At 43.3% G+C, this 19,018-nt stretch overlaps 1 protein-coding gene across 1 annotated transcript in view; it reads right to left on the reverse strand.

Moving 5' to 3' along the window:
* Positions 1 to 13,086: 13,086 nt before the first annotated feature.
* The window catches only part of LOC147100391 (otoancorin-like), a 163,611-nt gene continuing 157,679 nt past the window's right edge, over positions 13,087 to 19,018 (reverse strand). The window contains exons 22-25 of the mRNA XM_085968054.1: positions 18,627 to 18,766; positions 17,577 to 17,674; positions 16,319 to 16,460; positions 13,087 to 13,797 (exon numbers count right to left, since the gene is read on the reverse strand). Coding sequence (XP_085824180.1) covers positions 13,727 to 13,797; positions 16,319 to 16,460; positions 17,577 to 17,674; positions 18,627 to 18,766 — 451 coding nt within the window. The 3' untranslated portion in view covers positions 13,087 to 13,726. The remainder of the gene's footprint in view (positions 13,798 to 16,318; positions 16,461 to 17,576; positions 17,675 to 18,626; positions 18,767 to 19,018) is intronic.

Consider the following 19,018-nt stretch of genomic DNA (forward strand, 5'->3'; position numbering starts at 1 on the left):
ACGCGTTCAGCCTCTTAACCCCTTGGGTCAGAGGAGAGGAAATGCCGGTTTTCCCCGCATGCGCTGTGCATGCTGAAAACCGGCAATTCCTCCAGGCACACGCGTGAGTACCCCGTCCGTACTCACACGTTGGGAGAGGAATTACTGGGCCGATATCTATCAGAATATAAATTAGTCATTTAGAGGTATGTGTATGTGAGCAGCATATCCCAAATTTTGACCACATAAACCTCCTATTAAACAGACAAAACTAATGATATCAGTGGTCTAACCACTGACGTATCTTATATCCACACTCCTCCATGTCCTTTCCGTATTGATATTCCATTCCTGATCACTGCGAGAAGTGTGCATGTGCGGACATTGACTGAGGACACAATCCGACTCAGCAGTGATGCCTCTTCACAGTTGAATAGCCTGCTGACAGTCACTATCAAGGCATGTACGTGAATAATGACCAGTCGGGCGAGGTTCTGGAAGGTGACCAGTGCATGTAGAACTGTACTAGCAAAGTGTAAACGCCTTCAGGAGAAGAGGGGCAGGCGGAGAAAATTAATGAAGCAAATGGGTGAGGAAAAAAGACACCATTTTGCAATTAGGGTTGTTCTTACAACCAGAGATACTGACTATGTTGTCTGGACACTGAGTTAAAGGATTCTTAGCAGATGCTACATCAATAACGAATACAGGATGAAACCTGCCATTGTACTGACACTCTTTTATCAAGGAGTATGCGGCCACATGAGAGAGGTAGCCAATGCTTGATGAAACCTGACACCACAGTGTTATTATTGCTGATAAACAGAAATACACAGCTGCCAGGAAACCTGAAGAATTGAAACAGAGGATCAGTACTGATAGTGCCTCTGCAAACCTTGCTCACCTCCACGCTTGTATCACCATCACTGCTAAAGAAACCCTCTTCCATGCCTTTGTCAGTTCTATTTTCAGCTTCTCTTATGTTCTTCAGCTGCCCTGAGCTCCATTCTAAGTAAACTACAACTCATCCACTCTGGTATTACCACCATCAACTTCCATTGAACCCCCATCCCACAATTAATGGAATTGAAGATCCATGTCCTCATTTACAAAACCCTCCCTGGGCGTGTCCCTCTTACCTCGAGCCCTGTATGCCAATGGTGCCCTTTGCTCTTTTAACTCTGGCATCTGCCCACCGCACCCCCCACAATTCTGCTCCATCTTCAGTGACTTCAGGCACCCAATGTCTTGCTACCTCTCTCTCTTCCTTCAAAAGGATCCTCAAAACCGACCTCTTTAACCATGGATTTGGTCAGCTTCCCTAATTATTCCTCCATACACATAATTATTTCACACCTATTTTCACCTCTAGGAAATGCTTTGGAGGTTTAACTGTATAAAAATGTGCTACATAATTCTTGTTGATGTGAGTTGCTGAGTTTATTTCACAAATGTGACCATATCAGTCGCAAATGCCGGGACGGAAAAAAAACCCGAGAGGCTATCACTGCTGGTAAAATATATTATGGACAGAATATTTTCATGACTTATGTGAATTTCGTGCTCATCAAGGGAAGGGATGTTAATGCTGGAGAATACAATGTCTTGCATTTTGGAAACATCAAGCACTCCCAGGTCAGGTAATAGAGAGAAAGTGAAGTATCCTCAAATCTGCAATATGCATCAACCTCAACCTTAGTAGAACACCCCTGCTGCACCAATATGACTTATTTTCCATTCTCCATAGCAGCCAGCTTGTGACCTGTCTGAAAAAGACTAACAATTTAGCGATAATCAGTGCCCAATTGCAAAAATATTTTTCCTAAACATTAAATTTTATTGAATTTTTAATTGCAAAGAAAACATTTTTAAATGATCAGTGACACTCCCACTAGCCACAAGCTGACTGGCAAGAGCAGGACTCCAAGGGACAAGGGCTGATTGAGTAGGGTGATACGCAGCCACTATTGCTATTGGCTGATAAAACTGGAATTCTAATATTATATTGAAGAGTCTTCTTAGGCAGTCCCTCGGAACCGAGGATGACTTGCTTCCACACTAAAAATGAGTTCTCAGGTGACTGATGAGTCCAATGCGGGACCTACAGTCTCTGTCACAGGTGGGGCAGACGGTGGTTGAAGGGGTGGATGGGTGGGATGCTTGGGTTGACGTGCGCTCCTTGTACTTGGCTTCCGCTTGCTCCTGGCGAAGAGACTCGAGCTGTTTGACGCCTTCCCGGATGCTTCTCCTCCACTTTGTGTGGTCTTGGGCCAGGGATTCCCAGGTGTTGGTGGGGATGTTGCACTTTTTCAAGGAGGCTTTGAGGGTGTCCTTGAAGTGTTTCCTCTGCCCACCTGGGGCTCTCTTGCCGTGTCAGAGCTCTGAGTAGAGCGCTTGTTTTGGGAGTCTGGTATCGGGCATGCGGACGATGTGACCTGTTCATTGGAGCTGATCGAGCGTGGTCAAAGCTTCGATGCTGGGCGAGAACACTGACGTTGGTGTGCCTATCCTGCCAATGGATTTGCAGGATCTTGTGGAGGCAGCGTTGGTGGTACCTCTCCAGTGCTTTGAGGTGCCTGCTGTACATGGTCCAAGTCTCTGAGGCTTACAGGAGGGCGGGTATCACTACTGCTCTGTAGACCATGAGCTTGGTGCTGGGTTTGAGGTCCTGGTCTTCAAACACTTTCTTCCTCAGGCGACCGAAGGCTGCACTGGCACACTGAAGGCGGTGTTGGACTTCATCAGTGACGTCTGCCCTTGTTGACAGTAGGCTCCCGAGGTATGGAAAGTGGTCCACGTTGTCCAAGTCCTTGTCATGGATTTTGATAATCGGGGGGCAGTACTGTGTGGCGGTGGCAGGTTGGTAGAGGACCATTGTCTTACAGATGTTTAGTGTAAGGCCCATGCTCTCGCACGCTTTGGTGAGTTGTTGACGATGGTTTGGAGTTCGACCTCCGAGTGCAAGCATCGTCTGCATACTGTAATTCAACGACAGAGGATAGGACGACCTTGGATCTGCAGTAACATTTACTCAATTTTAGATTACTTAAAGATAAAGGAACCAGACAATAATGTGAAATCCCAAGGCACTTTAAAATTCTTTAATGGGAAAGTATCAGTAGATAAGGATGCCAAATATTATTATCTAACACTACTCGCAAGCACTAACACTTGATGCTGGAATATTCTTTACATCACTAAAGGGCTTCATAATGAAATGAGCTGCTTAATTCCATAGTGTGTTGAAAACCCAATCCAAGCTGGGAACCAGAAAATCCCATGTAGGGAACCACAAGTTCATATTGTAGTTTATGTTTATCAGATTATTTTAGGCTACTGTACTTACCCACATGGGGCCTTTGACCTCCCATTTAATCCATCCGACCCTTGCGTATAGAACCATTCAGATACACACACAGTCCTACATCTCTTGCTATGCATATTAAGCATAGACTGAGAAAAAAATTAACCCAATAACTGAGCAAAAAGTCTTACAAAAGATCTTCTTCTTCTTCTTAGGCAGTCCCTCGGAACCGAGGATGACTTGCTTCCACACTAAAAATAAGTTCTCAGGTGACCTGGCGATCGAAAAAGGTAGACACAGACAGACCCGGCTACCAAGAGAGGACAGGATATGCTCTCACTGCAGTCAGGGAGTGGTGGAGACAGAGATGCACTTCCTCACAGCTTGTAGAAAATATCAGGGCAAAATATGCCCGGAATTCAGAAATTTGAATGACGACCAAAAACTCCCATACCTACTAGGGGAAGAGAGAAATTGCATAACACTAGCGGCACACTATGTTACAGCTTGCCATAAACAGAGGGACAACCAGTAAATATAAGAAAAGAGTATATATAAATTATATGAAAGTATATATTTATACACTCAGGGATATATCTGTTTATACACTGTATGGATAGATCTGTATTTTTGTGAACAAACATGAATGTTTTCTGATGCTTTGGCAACATAAGATGTAACTTGTCATGCCAATAAAGCGATTTGAATTGAATTGAATTGAATTGACTGATGAGTCCAATGCGGGACCTACAGTCTCTGTCACAGGTGGGGTAGACGGTGGTTGAAGGGGCAGGTGGGTGGGGTGCTTGGGTTGACGTGTGCTCCTTGCGCTGCCTGCGCTTGGCTTCCACTTGCTCCTGGCGAAGAGACTCGAGGTGTTCGGCGCCTTCCCGGATGCTTCTCCTCCGCTTTGTGCGGTCTTGGGCCAGGGATTCCCAGGTTTCAGTGGGGATGTTGCACTTTTTCAAGCAGGCTTTGAGGGTGTCCTTGAAACGTTTCCTCTGCCCACCTGGGGCTCTCTTGCCATGCCGGAGCTCCGAGTAGAGCGCTTGTTTTGGGAGTCTCGTATCGGGCATGCGGACAATGTGACCCGTCCATCGGAGCTGATCGAGCGTGGTCAAAGCTTTGATGCTGGGGATGTTGGCCTGAGCAAGAACACTTACAAAAGATACAGAAGTTGTTGTTGTCACTCTTCACTGACACACGGGGCAGTTTTCAACTGTCGACTGCCCGTTTTTCACCTGCAAATGATTAACTTTGTGATGGTATTGGTTGTCTCTTCATATATGTTTTTAATTAAAGTAATTTTAGTTAATGCATCTTTGTGTTCAACTTCCTCAGTGATGACTGGCTAGAAGGAGTATTGCACTAAACGTATTGTGTTCCAGTTCTGATTGGTTTGACTTGCGTTAATATCATTTGGATTGGGTTATGTAAAATGACTAAAAGACAATCTAAATTTGACCTCTTGCAAACCTGAGATATGAATGGTAAATCTCAAGTTCAATTCTCTGATGAGTAAAATACTTTTAGTTGTTGATCAAGTGAATTTATCGAACACAATTTTCTTTTTATTGGTAGATTTTCAATATTCTGAAATTGTGACCTGTTGCACTAGAATTTATACATTGTGAAGACTGGGTATGAGGCTAATGTTTTGTACATGGGGACATGATTTAACTAATACCTTTCAGTTAATATTATTTATATATTTTATGGATTTACCAGTCACGACAATCTTACGAATTTCCTCGTTCCCCACTACAACACATTCCAATGAATGCTGTTTCGCTTTCTTTGAATTAGTGGTAAACTTAAGCATTCTTTAGTGTTTATAAAATTATCATGTAACTAAAGGTGTAAGCACATGGAAAACAATATATCAAGTGAGTTTGTTGTGCAACAGCAGGAAATTGTTACCTAATGGCAAGATTTATCAAAGATTTTCACGTTAAAGGCCACAGATGATGCTGTAAGATTTGCAAAATTTCTGCATCTCCCCGAAGGTTATTATCAATAAAAGGGACCCTGCATGGACATTTTAAAATTAAAAAGGGTACCCAAGATGGTGTCCGTGCCTCGTGGCAGAAAGCCTGTGGGATTCCAAAATGGATTCTGCAGTGCAGACAGCTTGGGAGAAATCGAAACTAAGGCTGCAGGTTTTCTGTGAAGAGAAACTTTGTGTTTTGGAACGAGACAGGACTCTGAATTATGCATTAGACTGAATTGGAGACAAATCTAATTGCAGTTTAGGCCGATAGTTAAGGCCATCAAACAGTCTGCATATATTATCGGAAACAGATTAACACAGCCATCGAGGCTGGACAAGCCCATCAAAGAACTTTCAGGACAATACAAGTCAATTATCAGGCCGGTAGATGCGATTACCGGCCATCTAAAAACCCAGTTAGTATGAATTGCTACCATTTTAAACTAGCCCGCCAAAATTAAAACAAAGAACTAACCTGATTTGGCGCGAAGATAAGGGTTTTCGATGAAGGTATAATTGAAGGCTCCGGGTAGCATTGAGTAGGTTTGTGAGGTCAGTTAGTTCGTTCGTTCGGAGGAGGTTCGTAGAGTTCGTTGGTTGGTGTGCTGGTGCTGCTCCTCGGGCCCCTCGCCCTTGTAGCTACCGCTCTTTCCCCGCCCCGCGCTTACCCCCTGGCCTTTGCCCGTGCCCTTTTTCCACTCTATCTGGAACTGCCCCGGCACTGGGTCGGGCAGACACGGACAGATTCAGGCCAGGCGAGGCGGGACGCGACGAGGGGAGAAGGGAAAACCACCGAGGGGCAGACCGGCTGGAGGAGACCAAACGAGGTTAGCACTGTTGCCTCACAGCACCAGGGACCCGGGTTCAAATCCGGCCTCGGGTGACTGTCTGTGTGGAGTTTGCACATTCTCCCCGTGTTTGCATGGGTTTTCTCCGGGTGCTCCGGTTTCCTCCCACAGTCCAAAGATGTGCGGGTTAGGTTGATTGGCCATGATTTAAAAATTGGCCCTTAGTGTTAGGGGGGATTAAATATGTGGGGTTACGGGGATAGGGCTTGGGTGGGATGGCTGTCAGTGTAGGGACCGGGTGCTAGGGTTTGGGTGATCAGCCATGATCTCGTTGAATGGTGGAGCAGGCTCGAAGGGCCGAATGGCCTACTCCTGCTCCTACCTTCTATGAGGGGAGGCTTTGAATCATCGGGCCTTCAGCCTCGGCCGACCTTCGAATATCTGCACATTAACTCAAACTGGCAGCTGTCGACGAAGAATCATCCCTGCAAGGTAAAGTACCCAAACAGAGACTTTGACTTTGGGGTACTCGAACCTGGACAACGCCCTTGCAGCACCCGGAGACCACGTGATGACGGCAGGCTCCAGAGAGCACCAAGAGCGAACCCTGAACCCCACCGCTGTTTTGAATTGAGCAAACCCCGTTTTTGATTGGTGAGCATAGATTCTGACCCCTCATAACTTAATCTAGTTAGGTATAGAGGGTGGGATAAGGAAAAGGGGATTGTTAAGATAGTTGTTTTCCCTCGATGTGCCGTGTGTTCCCCAATCCCTGTATAAGTGCATTTGCCTGTAATGTTATAGTGGTAACTTCTTTTAAGACTGTATTAATTTTTCCTGTTCAATAAAATCTTGGTTTTTGCTTGCATCCAAACCACCTGTCCACCTGAGTTTTCTGTATCGCTGCCTGTACCTAAGTCCGGGGTCTAGAACGCAGGGGCGTGGGAGCGATTTGAACCGCTCACAAACAGTCAGGGGCATAACTGACTGGGTGCACGCGCCACACCCGACACTAACTTGGCAGGGGGATGGGATACAGAGGGGAGCTGAAATAGGGGGTGATGTGCTGCCAATTATAGAGAAAAAAACAAGTCAGCTTGGTAGACAGGGCAAACATATAAGGGCAAGGCTGGATGGCATCTATTTTAATGCAAGGAGTCTTGCAAATAAGGTGGATGAACTGAAGGTGTTGATAAACACATGGGAGTATGATATTGTTGCTATCACGGAGACATGGTTGAGGGAGGGGCAAGACTGGCAGCTCAATATTCCGGGGTATAGAATCTTCAGGCGAGACAGAGGGGGAGGTATAAGAGGAGGGGGTGTCGCAATATTAATTAAGGAGTCAATTACTGCAGTAAGGAGGGATGACATATTAGCAGGTTCCTCTAATGAGGCCATATGGGTGGAGCTTAAAAACAAAAAGGGGGCAAGCACTTTGCTGGGAGTGTACTATAGGCCTCCAAACAGTCAGGGGGAGATAGAGGAACAGATATGTAGGCAAATCTCAGAGAAATGTGCAAATAATAGGGTAATAATAATGGGGGATTTCAACTTCCCCAATATTAACTGGGATAGTCAGAGTGTGAAAGGCTCAGAGGGTGTAGAATTCTTAAAGTGCATCCAGGAGAGCTTTTTGAGCCAGCATGTAGAAAGTCCTACAAGAGAGGGGGCGGTACTGGACCTAATTCTAGGGAATGTGGCTGGCCAAGTGGAAAAAGTGCTAGTAGGTGAGCACTTTGGTGATAGTGACCATAATATGGTAAGATTTAAGGTGGTCATGGAAAAGGACATGAATGGGCCGGAAATAAAGGTTCTAAATTGGGGGAAGGCCGATTTTAATAGGATAAGGCAGGATCTGGCCAAAATGGACTGGGATCAGCTACTTGTAGGAAAATCCGCATCGGAGCAATGGGAGGCTTTCAGAAGGGAGATTGAGATCATACAATGGCAACATGTTCCCGTAAAGGTCAAGGGTGGTTCCAAAAACCACAGGGAACCTTGGATGTCAGGGGGTATGCGAGAATGGATTAGGAAAAAAAGGAGGGCTTTTGGCAGATACAAAAGGCTAAAGACAGAGGAAGCCCTAGAGGAGTACAAAAAGTGCAGGGGGATACTTAAAAAAGAAATTAGGAGATCAAGGAGGGGCCATGAAATAACACTGGCGAGCAAAATAAAGGAAAATCCTAAGATGTTTTATAAGTATATTAAGGATAAGAGGATAACTAGGGAAAAAATAGGGCCCATTAGGGACAAAAGTGGCAATCTGTGTGTGGAGCCGGAAGATGTAGGAGGGGTTCTAAATGAATTTTTTGCATCTGTTTTCACTATGGAGAAGGACGATATAGACATAGAAATAGGGCGGGGGGACTGTGATATGCTCGAACATATTAACATCGAGAGGGAGGAGGTATTGGCGGTTTTAGCTGGACTAAAAATGGATAAATCCCCAGGCCCGGATGAAATGTATCCCAGGCTGCTGTGTGAGGCAAAGGAAGAGATTGCGGGGGCTCTAACACATATATTCAGGACCTCTCTGGCCACAGGGGATGTGCCAGAGGACTGGAGAACCGCTAATGTAGTACCATTATTCAAGAAGGGAAGTAGGGAGAAACCGGGGAACTACAGGCCAGTGAGCCTAACATCAGTGGTAGGAAAATTATTGGAAAAAATTCTGAGGGACAAAATTTGTCTCCACTTGGAGAGGCAAGGATTAATCAGGGATAGTCAACATGGCTTTGTCAAGGGAAGATCATGTCTGACTAATTTGATTGAATTTTTTGAGGGGGTGACTAGGTGTGTGGATGAGGGTAATGCAGTGGATGTGGTATACATGGATTTCAGTAAGGCCTTCGATAAAGTCCCGCACAGGAGACTGGTCAAGAAGGTAAGAGCCCATGGAATCCAGGGTGCCTTGGCACATTGGATACAAAACTGGCTTAGTGGCAGAAGGCAGAGGGTGATGGTCGAAGGTTGTTTTTGTGACTGGAAGCCTGTGGCCAGTGGGGTACCACAGGGATCGGTGCTGGGTCCCTTGCTGTTTGTGGTCTACATTAATGACTTGGATATGAATGTAAAAGGTATGATCAGTAAGTTCGCGGATGATACAAAAATTGGTAGGGTGGTAAATAGCGAGGAGGGTAGCCTCAGTCTGCAGGACGATATAGATGGGTTGGTCAGATGGGCGGAACAGTGGCAAATGGAATTTAACCCGGAAAAGTGCGAGGTGATGCACTTTGGGGGGACTAACAAGGCAAGGGAATACACAATGAATGGTAAGACCCTAGGCAAGACGGAGGGTCAGAGGGATCTGGGTGTGCAAGTACACAGATCCCTGAAGGCGGCGGAACAGGTGGATAAGGTGGTAAAAAAGGCATATGGGATACTTGCCTTCATTAGTCGAGGCATTGAATATAAGAGCAAGAAGGTTATGACGGAGCTGTATAAAACACTGGTTAGGCCACATGATTGAGGTGTACAAAATTATGAGGGGCATAGATAGGATGGATGCTGAGGAGCTTTTTCCCTTAGTAGAGGGGTCAATAACTAGGGGGCATAGATTCAAGGTAAAGGGCGGGAGGTTTAGAGGGGATTTGAGAAAGAACTTTTTCACCCAGAGGGTGGTTGGAGTCTGGAACTCACTGCCTGAAAGGGTTGTGGAGGCAGGAACCCTCACAACATTTAAGAAGCATTTGGATGAGCACTTGAAATGCCACAGCATACAAGGCTACGGACCAAATGCTGGAATATGGGATTAGATTAGACAGGGCTTGATGGCCGGCGCGGACACGATGGGCCGAAGGGCCTCTATCCATGCTGTATAACTCTATGACTCTATGACTCTATGACCCCCTACAACGCTTGTAGTCCTAGTGACTGCAATCTCTCTTTTGTCCCTTTGTCATGATGTAGCAGTTCCTCATGCACTTTAAGTTATTCCATTTATCCTCTCTCGAACTCTAAATGTAATTTAAGCTAACCCCTGAGTAACCTGTTTTAAATTTCAGGCGGAGAGCACACCACCCCCGCAATTCATATCCGTGATTTATTTTTAATAACATTTGCTAATCTCTGTCCCACTGTCACAACGGTATATGTGAGAGTTAAAAAGAAAAAAAGGGGGGTTACTGTTTCAAAGTCAAGAATCCCACTCAAAATATAAACCTATTCAGAGCTCCTTCCAAAATGTTAACCTCTCTCTCGCTCTTTTAGCTTCTGATTAACCAACTGTGCATTTCCAGCTTATTCTGGTTTTATTATGCTGGCAAAGTTATTAGGATGCAACTTGCAGCTCACAGAAAATATCAAGAGTGAAATCTGAAAGTACGCGTATAATCAAAGAAAGGTCATTAATCAGACTTAAATAAATCCCTGAGATTGGACGACAATTAGAAAACCTGTAAATAATGAGCAAACAGCACAGCAACAAGGTTAAGAGGAACTAATTCATCAACTACCACTTCAGTATTGATTTAGCAAGCAAATTGAATAACGGTTACACCATTAATAATTACAGCCGAGAGCATTATTATACTGCTCGTGTCCAATTCTTTATTTTTTTAAAAGACAGAAACATATTTGTGATCACAGTGAATAAAATCATTAAGCAATGTCCATGGCCATTCACGTTAACAGTCCAACTTTTCTTTTGCAACATTATGTCTGCTGTACATTCATCATTTGAAAACAACACAAAAACTTTTTTTCAACAACATTATGGCAGCATGAGTGGCATGAATACAATAAAGAGCTTCTGCTTGAGTTAAATGTATAAAATAATGCATTGTCATCCTGCAATACTTTACGCAAAGTTACCTGATCTGACACAGGCAGCTGGATTATTTTTTTGTATTTAACCGATTATTTATTGTATATACATACCACTCAACATTTAATATACATAAGTAAGCATATCCATCCTATTCTCTGCGCTCTGAGAAAAACAGTTTAATCAGGCTGAAATGCTAAATCTGAACCTTCATGTGTTAGGACACAGTTATTTTCGAGTGTCGATGACTGACAATAGCAGCCAATAGTCTTCAGTGGCCAGTGTTGACAGACCTTAGCACAGAGACTATTACCGGACATCAGTAAAGATATGGCCTGCATAAATCAGATACAGTATTTTCCTGGCTTTTGAACTTAATTTTCTCTAAGGGCACTTAGCAACTTAAAAAAAAAACTAACATGATTATTTACCTTAGCCGTTAAGTGGAGTCAATGTATTTATGAGAATGCAATAATGTACAAACACCACACTTCTGGTCACTTCCATGAAAAAAATGCTTAACAAAATAAAAGTTTGATTATAAGTTAACTGCGAGAAAGCTTTTCTGTTGTCTTTTTAGGCATAGAACTCATGTTGCAGTCAATATAAGCCCACTGAAAATGAATATGCTCATTTATTTAGCCCTTACAAAGAAACCCCAGCTTGTGCAGTGTGCTGCTTTCCATTGTAACCTATGTGGGAAGCAATATTGATATTGCTTTAAAAGATGAGATTATTTTAGTGTAATGTGCTCTTATTGATGTGAGGACTGTCCATATGTTATATTATAATGAACACAATTTAAAATCCTTTTTCAGAACATTTCTGGGACAAGAGATAGAGGGAGTGAAACTTGCCTTGGCTCGGAGCGCAAAGCGGCAACAGCCAATCGGCAGCCCGTTTTACACTCCGCCCGGTTTTATTTTTTATTTTTCATCGACTTTATATTACCTTTGTCCGCTATTTTAATAGAGGTCTATTTTAAATGAGCTAATGGCCCAGATATTCCGATCCCTACGCGCTGTGTACACACCCGTAGGGACATTGGAAATGCTGGTTTCAGGCATGCACAGCGCATGCGCTGAAAACCGGCATTTCCAATCTGTCAAGAATGCTCTTGACAGACCCTCCGGCTGCCCTGGAGAAGATCCTCTGCGGGCGGTCAGTTCCGTTTTTTGGAGAGCCTCCGCCTGCAGAAAACCCTTACAATTCTTACACCTGGTAAAAGCCAGGATAAGAGTTGAAAAAAGTATTAAAAAAACATTTTTTTCACTGATATATCATTTTAAAAAAACAGTAAAAAAGGTAAGTTTATTTTTAGCCCCGTAAATTATTAAGTTTTTGTTTAAAATATTTAATTTATTGTAATTTCAAGTCATTTTGAAAATTTGATTAAAAAAAAAATTTATTTAAAGTTTTACTATGTTTTTGGGTTGATCCCCATTCATATATTTGACAGGTCTTCCTGTCAAGTGTATGAAGGGCGATTTCCTTCTGTGATTGGCTCCCCATGGCCCACGTGATCCCAGGGACGCTGTGAACCGCCTGCGCTTCTGGGATACATGGTCCCTGCGCACTTGGAGCTTGGAGAGGCCCAGGATCGGAAGCGCGTGCGTCCCGGGAGCCCTCAGGTAAGGGCGTAGAATTTTCCAGATTTCAGGCTTTCACACGCGGGAAGCCTGCGATCGGAAAATACGGGCCAATGGGTGTCAAAATATCAAATAGAGGACCATTATATGACTATATTAAGTATTCACTAACATGGGCAACAGAACATTCTAGCTTGCACAAGGACAGCTGATCATCTATGTTCTTGTGCTGACTCGGCACCAGGCCTCAAAGTGGGACAAATGAAACCTGGTGGTATGGCCAACATTTAGTCTGGCCACGTTGTAAAGAATGTAACGTGAAAAAGTAAATTTAATTGAACAAACTGCGGTTTTTCTGTCAGCCTTTAAAGGAACAGCGCCCCATTCCCTATCGCCTTACCCATACCACCCAAGCTTCAATAAAGGTCAGATTTTTTTTTTGAGTTAATGGAGGAAGCCTATCTTCAAAATGTGTGTTCCCAAATGGGCCAACCCCACCAACAACATTTTAATAGTTTTGAATTGCTGCTGAGATAGAAAAAAACGATGAAAGTGATGAGCAAAAACGAGCAGCTGGTCCAGCAAGCCTGCCCCACACTCCTGATGCCTGCAGCACATGACTACACACTAACGCCCCCCCCCCACAACCCCTTCCCTCCCCACCCACCACAGCTATGTAATCTCCTGGAAGAAGCACATAAACAGAGAAAAATCCAGGCCCAACAAGGGAAAAAGTACACTGCAAAATTCCTCTCCAACCCCCTCAGTCCAAGAGATCAGATCGACCAAGTGTCGTCTATAAAGCCACTTACCTTCGCTATGATGCGATCTCTGACCCCAATCAAAAGGTTAACGGAAGAGCAAACCAGCAGTGACCACATACATTAGCTCCTTCTATTCCCTATCACATGTTGGCCGTAACACCAGCGGGTTACTATTTACTAGCAATAAAACTCCCTGCACTACACGTCTTAAATGCTATAAACCAAAATGCACGGGTTTCTTTCAGAAATGGCTATCACCATCTTTCTCATTTTACCTAACGCAAGATTTGAGCTGACTGGCATTTAAAATTAAGTAGAAGTTACTAACAGGATGTACTATTTCGTATTTTCAGTTTTAGCAGATTTAGAGAGAAAATCCATCTCCTTATCTGCAGCATTTTATGTGGGGACCCAATTATCTCCGTAATGCTAATAGGCAGGAATTTACAGTGGTTTATAATTGTATTATTTTTAACCTGAAACTTCAATGGATAATTGTATTTGGGCTTTGCTTGACGTAGCTCCCGATTCTTGAGTTCACGTTTTAATGAAGTGCCGCAGTCAAGCTGAGAGCCAGAAGGGTCAACATCATCGCAGGGTTCCAGTAGATAGAGCCTGATCAGAAAAAAGAATCAGAGCAATAAGTTCGAATGAAAAGCCAAACATTGTCTATGTAATAACATTTTAATACTCAATATTTGCTGAATAAACCAGATTAATCAATTTTCATTTTGCTGCAAATGGGGTGACTGGCTTTATTAACCCTTCCTGACGTCACCACAATCTGCTTCCATTCAGCTAACTGGGTTTTTTAATGGAAAAAGTAGACAAGGGAAGGTAAATGGTTTTATACAAGCAACATCATTATGAAGGACAGGTTAATCTCGTGGACATGCATTGCTGCAAGAGAGCGACTAATTTATGTTTGCTATTTGGAGAATTTGTGGTATAACCACTTGTCAGAAGTAGATTCACTGTTCGATGTGGCGATAGCTAATGAGATTTATACAGTGAAAGTGGCCGGTAACTGGACTGACATTGTCAATGTAATACAACACCACACAGATAATTAAAGATGCAAAAACAATGACACATGCAGGGCCACATCACTATATTATGTTGAGTTTCACTCATCTTGGCAGAAGACAGTCGGCTGAATTTTCTGGGGTGGTAGCGGGCACGCTCGGTGGTGGGTCAGGTGGGAAAGTTGTTATATTTGACAGCGGGTCAGGAACTCACTGTCATCTTGCTCCCATGCACCTTTCCCACAGGCGCATCTATCATCATGGAGCCGACCCGACCTGCAGCGGCGGGGGACCCAATTGAAATCATTATGAGGTACTTTAGAAGCACTTAAGAATCTTGTCCCCACTACTTTTGGGATTCACACAGCTCGGGAAACACGCCTGTCAACCTGAGGCATGAGTTCTCTAGCCATTGCTCCAGCTGATTACTTGAGAGCATGGAAAACAAACCAAAATAAAAAGATGTTGATTACATCAGCTAACAGATTGATGGAGATTCTCTTCTACTTGAGAAGCTACTGGTAAATGTTAATTCGGGAATTCCTGAAGGGATGTAAGTGCTACCCTGGATGGTGAGGGAAATACATTTTTCATTGGCCATTCTTGGCTGTTGCCTTCCAACTCAACAGTAATTGCAGTGAATTGATCTGCACTATAAAAAATGACATATACCATTTAAATACATTTGTGTGTTGTTTCTGGTCAGGTTTTTCTCACAGTATACTGTGATTGTCCAGTTACACATTAAATCAAGTCATCAACCGTAACAATTTCAGTCTCGTCACTCATTCCACTAGTTCAATTTTCTTTCAGTCCCTGAATATAACTAATTTAATTTTTCAGTCTCAGACTTTAAGGTGAATGTCTGCAGAGGTTCTCTCACTTGTCCATTGTTAACTTCAACAGAAGAGCTGCAGAAATCTCAGAAACACATTGTAAGCACCACTTACACTGTTTCTCAGGGATTCCACAGCTCTTCCATTGAACTTGCATAAGATTGTAAATCCACTCCTTTACAATTACATTTAAAATCTGCTTAATTTTCTGTATTACCGATACACGCACATCTTTTATTTGTACCAGTTACTGCTAAAAAAGTCTATAGATTTGTGACTAAAGCACAAATAACTTCCCAATTAATGTACTTTTTAAATTATGTTCTTGATCATATTTGTAGATGGCATCATATTACTTAATGATAATATTATTTAAATATTTCTTTGTCAGTCATATATAATTCTATCCTCCCAAATGCTTCCCCTCCATTGGACATTAGGCCCACACATGCTAGTCTCCTATATAAATTGGCAAGTTGTTGATGGCTCATGGTAGAACCATACAAATGTAGGGTGTGATATAATTTAGCCTCAGATTGTATATTAACGAGCTCTGAATGTAACCAAATACTGCACACAAAGGGATAGGACAATCTAGGCATATTTGTTGCTCAAAATGCTCCACCAACATCTATAAAGAATATATAAAGCTATAAAAATATCCCTTCACATTTAAAACAGTGAATTGTCATAACTCGGCAAAGACTTGAAATTTCCAGTCAGTTCATTTTAACTGGAGAGTAAAACCAGGAAGGGATATTTTTATAGCTTTATTTTGCTTTCTGTATGCTGATTAAAAAGTGAATTTATAATCCTTGTTTTTTACATCCTGCTTTGCTATCTGTGAGAATTCTTCAATCTGATTGGCTGATCAGCCTGCCTGATGACTTCACTGTTGCTGGACGCTACAGCTCCCCTATAGATGGCATCAGATTCAAACTCACGTCAGAATAGAGGAAATTGGCACTCTAGAGCCCGCTAAATCTTTGTTGGTAGCTTTTTTCAAGGTCAGCGGGGAGCGCTGTCCCTTCTCTGCTGACTGAAAAATCCAGGCCATTAGGTTTAACTCCATTTTATCAACAAGGCAATTGTTCAAGTACTCAATCAATGGGTTAGCCCAAAGTTTGAGTACTGTACTGTTCATAACAGCCCTACTTAGGCAGGTTCAGGGGTGCTCATGATCTGTATTCATGTAGCACCAACTCTGCTCCTTAGGTATATAAGAGCATCTTACAAACTTTATCACTGAGACTCGATTAAAAAGCCACTGCTCACCTGCACCACCAATGACTCTTGCATATCCCGCATTTTCATTCAAGGCTTCAAGCTGTTCTTTTGACATTGCTTTTTTCTGTGCTTCAGTTACAGCGCCATAATTTTGTGGTCCCAAATTTCTCAGTTGCTCAATCTTCATAGCCTAATGTAATGGGAAATGAGAAATTTCTGTCAGCTTTATAAGAACAATTGCATCTGAATTCCATTCAGATGCTCCCCACAGGCGATTTAACCAAAACATTTCACCGAAGTGACCCATTTTGAACAGAAGTCTAGCAAAGGATTACAAAAAGCAAAATGCAAGCATCAACAAATTGACACACCTGCTACACACCTTATTACACCTTATTAGGGAACTTTCAGTCACTGCCAATTCCTGGAAGAGCCAGGGATAGCCAGCTGTGAAAAATCCTATGGTAGATCCGCCATCTTGATGACCAAAGGCAAACAAGCTGCAGCAGACTCAGTGGGACAGATTTCCCTGTTCCTATACCTGGGTGTATTAGATTGACTTGGTTATTACTACAACCGAACCTTGATTGTTCATCAAGGGGATGGGGACTGGGGGTGTCTCCTATATTATGGTGATATTTAAGGTTCCAATGAATTGTATGGTGGAAGGCACAAGAGTGAGGCAATAATATCACTGGGCACCTCTCTAATTATAAATAAGATAAAGGGGGTGAAATTTCATTTCGGCAAGGGTTCAACATGGGCAGTAGCGGATCAGCGGCCCATTAAACACCTCCGCCGATTTTCATTTCTATTGATTTCAGTTATTCGGTCCTATGAAGTAAATAGGACCCCGACTGTTATTTTAGGTTGGATCTGGTTGGTATCTGCGTCGTGCAGGCTCCGACCAGCGATGGAGCCAAAGAGCCCCACCAATGGTAAGTGTTGAACCCCGATGTTCCGCAATCATGACCTCTTTCCCCTTACGACTTCCCTCGTTGGCGACGCCCGTTTGTTGCTCCACAGCTCGCCTGCCAGATTTAAATCACTGGGGGGCCTCAAAATCACTGGGGGGGGGCCTCTTCACTGTTGGAATGGCCGGCCGACCAGCGCGCTCCGCCAGTCGGCTGCCGAAAAGTGAAAATAGACCGCAAGATGTTTCAGAGTGTGTTAAAAGCCAATAATAACCCTCAACTGTGTTAAAGCAATGTCACATGTTCCCTAGCACATGTTTTTTTTCTATTTTGGTTCCTTCCAATAATCCAGTTTCCCATATAATATATTACAGAGTTACTACGACACTTACCGAAAAAACTTTGGGAGGGAATTGGGAAACAGCTGCTGGTGTCAGGAATGAAACTGCGGATTTATTCAGTTTGGACACTTCTTCTGCGCTGAGCCCAGCTACAAAACAAAAAGGTGCAAGATTGTTCATAATTGGATAGATCAGGACATTATAAAGCATGTTCAGCACTTCCAACAGTTGCTGTACAACGAGCAGCTTACTCCACCTTGTGCTGTACACACGATGGCTGCTCCAGAGGCAGCAAGGCAGAAACCTGAGCGAGTGGAAGGGAATCTGTCTATTATTGACCGACTCTCCAGCAAAATCTTTGTTGAGGAATGGGAAACTTAGTCATTCCTGCCAGTTCTCTTAAATTCCTCCCCTGATCAATCATGATGCTCCGTACTGTCTTTTTTTTTTACCTCTTATGCCCAATTTCCATTACAGTGCTCCAACAAGATTTGGCCTATTGTTTCCAATAGTTCAGGGGTCAAGAATAAGAGGTATGAAGATGTGGAATTCACTCCCAGGGCTACTGGTAGAGGCAGAGGGCAGGATTTTCATTGGGCCGTGGAGGCGGGATTGGAGGCGTGTTGGGGGTTAAAATCCTGAAATCGGGGGGCATGAACTCATCCCGCCCCAACCCGCCTCCACGCCAGTTTCATCTGATATTTCATCTGTCAAAAGATCTTGACAGATAAAATGTCAATCTGTGACGTCACCTGTTGCCGGGTGGCCCTTAATTGGCCTGCTGAGCCCGCTGGGCGGGCTCAACAAGGTCAATCAAGTGAAAATCGCGTGTGTTGGCTAGAACTCGCTGGAGGCGGGACTACAACCCCAAAAGTTGTAGTCCCGCCTCCTACCCACCTCCTCAATGAAAATCCAGCCCAGAAAGTGCCAACATTCAAGATTAAATTGGATAGGTGGAAGATGGAAAAAGGGTTGAAGGGATATGAGGATAGGGTCAATAAATGTGTTTGCAATTATTTGCTCATTTGGAGGGTAAACAACAACAGGAACTGATTGGTCAAAAGGCCTATTTCCGTTTTGTAACTTCTATGTATTCCTTACCTGCTACTACTCCTATCTCTTGTAACTGTGCTCCAGTCCACGTTCTAACATTGGGAAATGCCTCGACTGCTTTTTCCTTCAAAGCAGTTAGAGTCTCTGTCTTAGGACACATCTTATTCCCAATATCCCTGGCAGCAGAGCTGTGGGATATAATACAAAGCAATGTGTGAGAGTTTGTTATTGTCAGCAATGCTTAGTACAGATGATTTGCTTCAAATTTAGCGTGATGCAGTGAAGCAAAATCTGATCCTCACAAGCCAGTAAAAAATACAAACACTGACACACAAGTACATTGGTAGGCAACTGCAGGGAATGTGCAAGTGAGATCAATGAATGCCATCAATTTCAGTTCAACTTGAATGAATTACATGAACCTTCTCCATTTATTTAAC

This window comes from Somniosus microcephalus, chromosome 26, assembly GCF_052327205.1.
Source record: "Somniosus microcephalus isolate GS21.2 chromosome 26, FLI_Smic_1.0, whole genome shotgun sequence".
Lineage (NCBI taxonomy): Eukaryota > Metazoa > Chordata > Chondrichthyes > Squaliformes > Somniosidae > Somniosus > Somniosus microcephalus.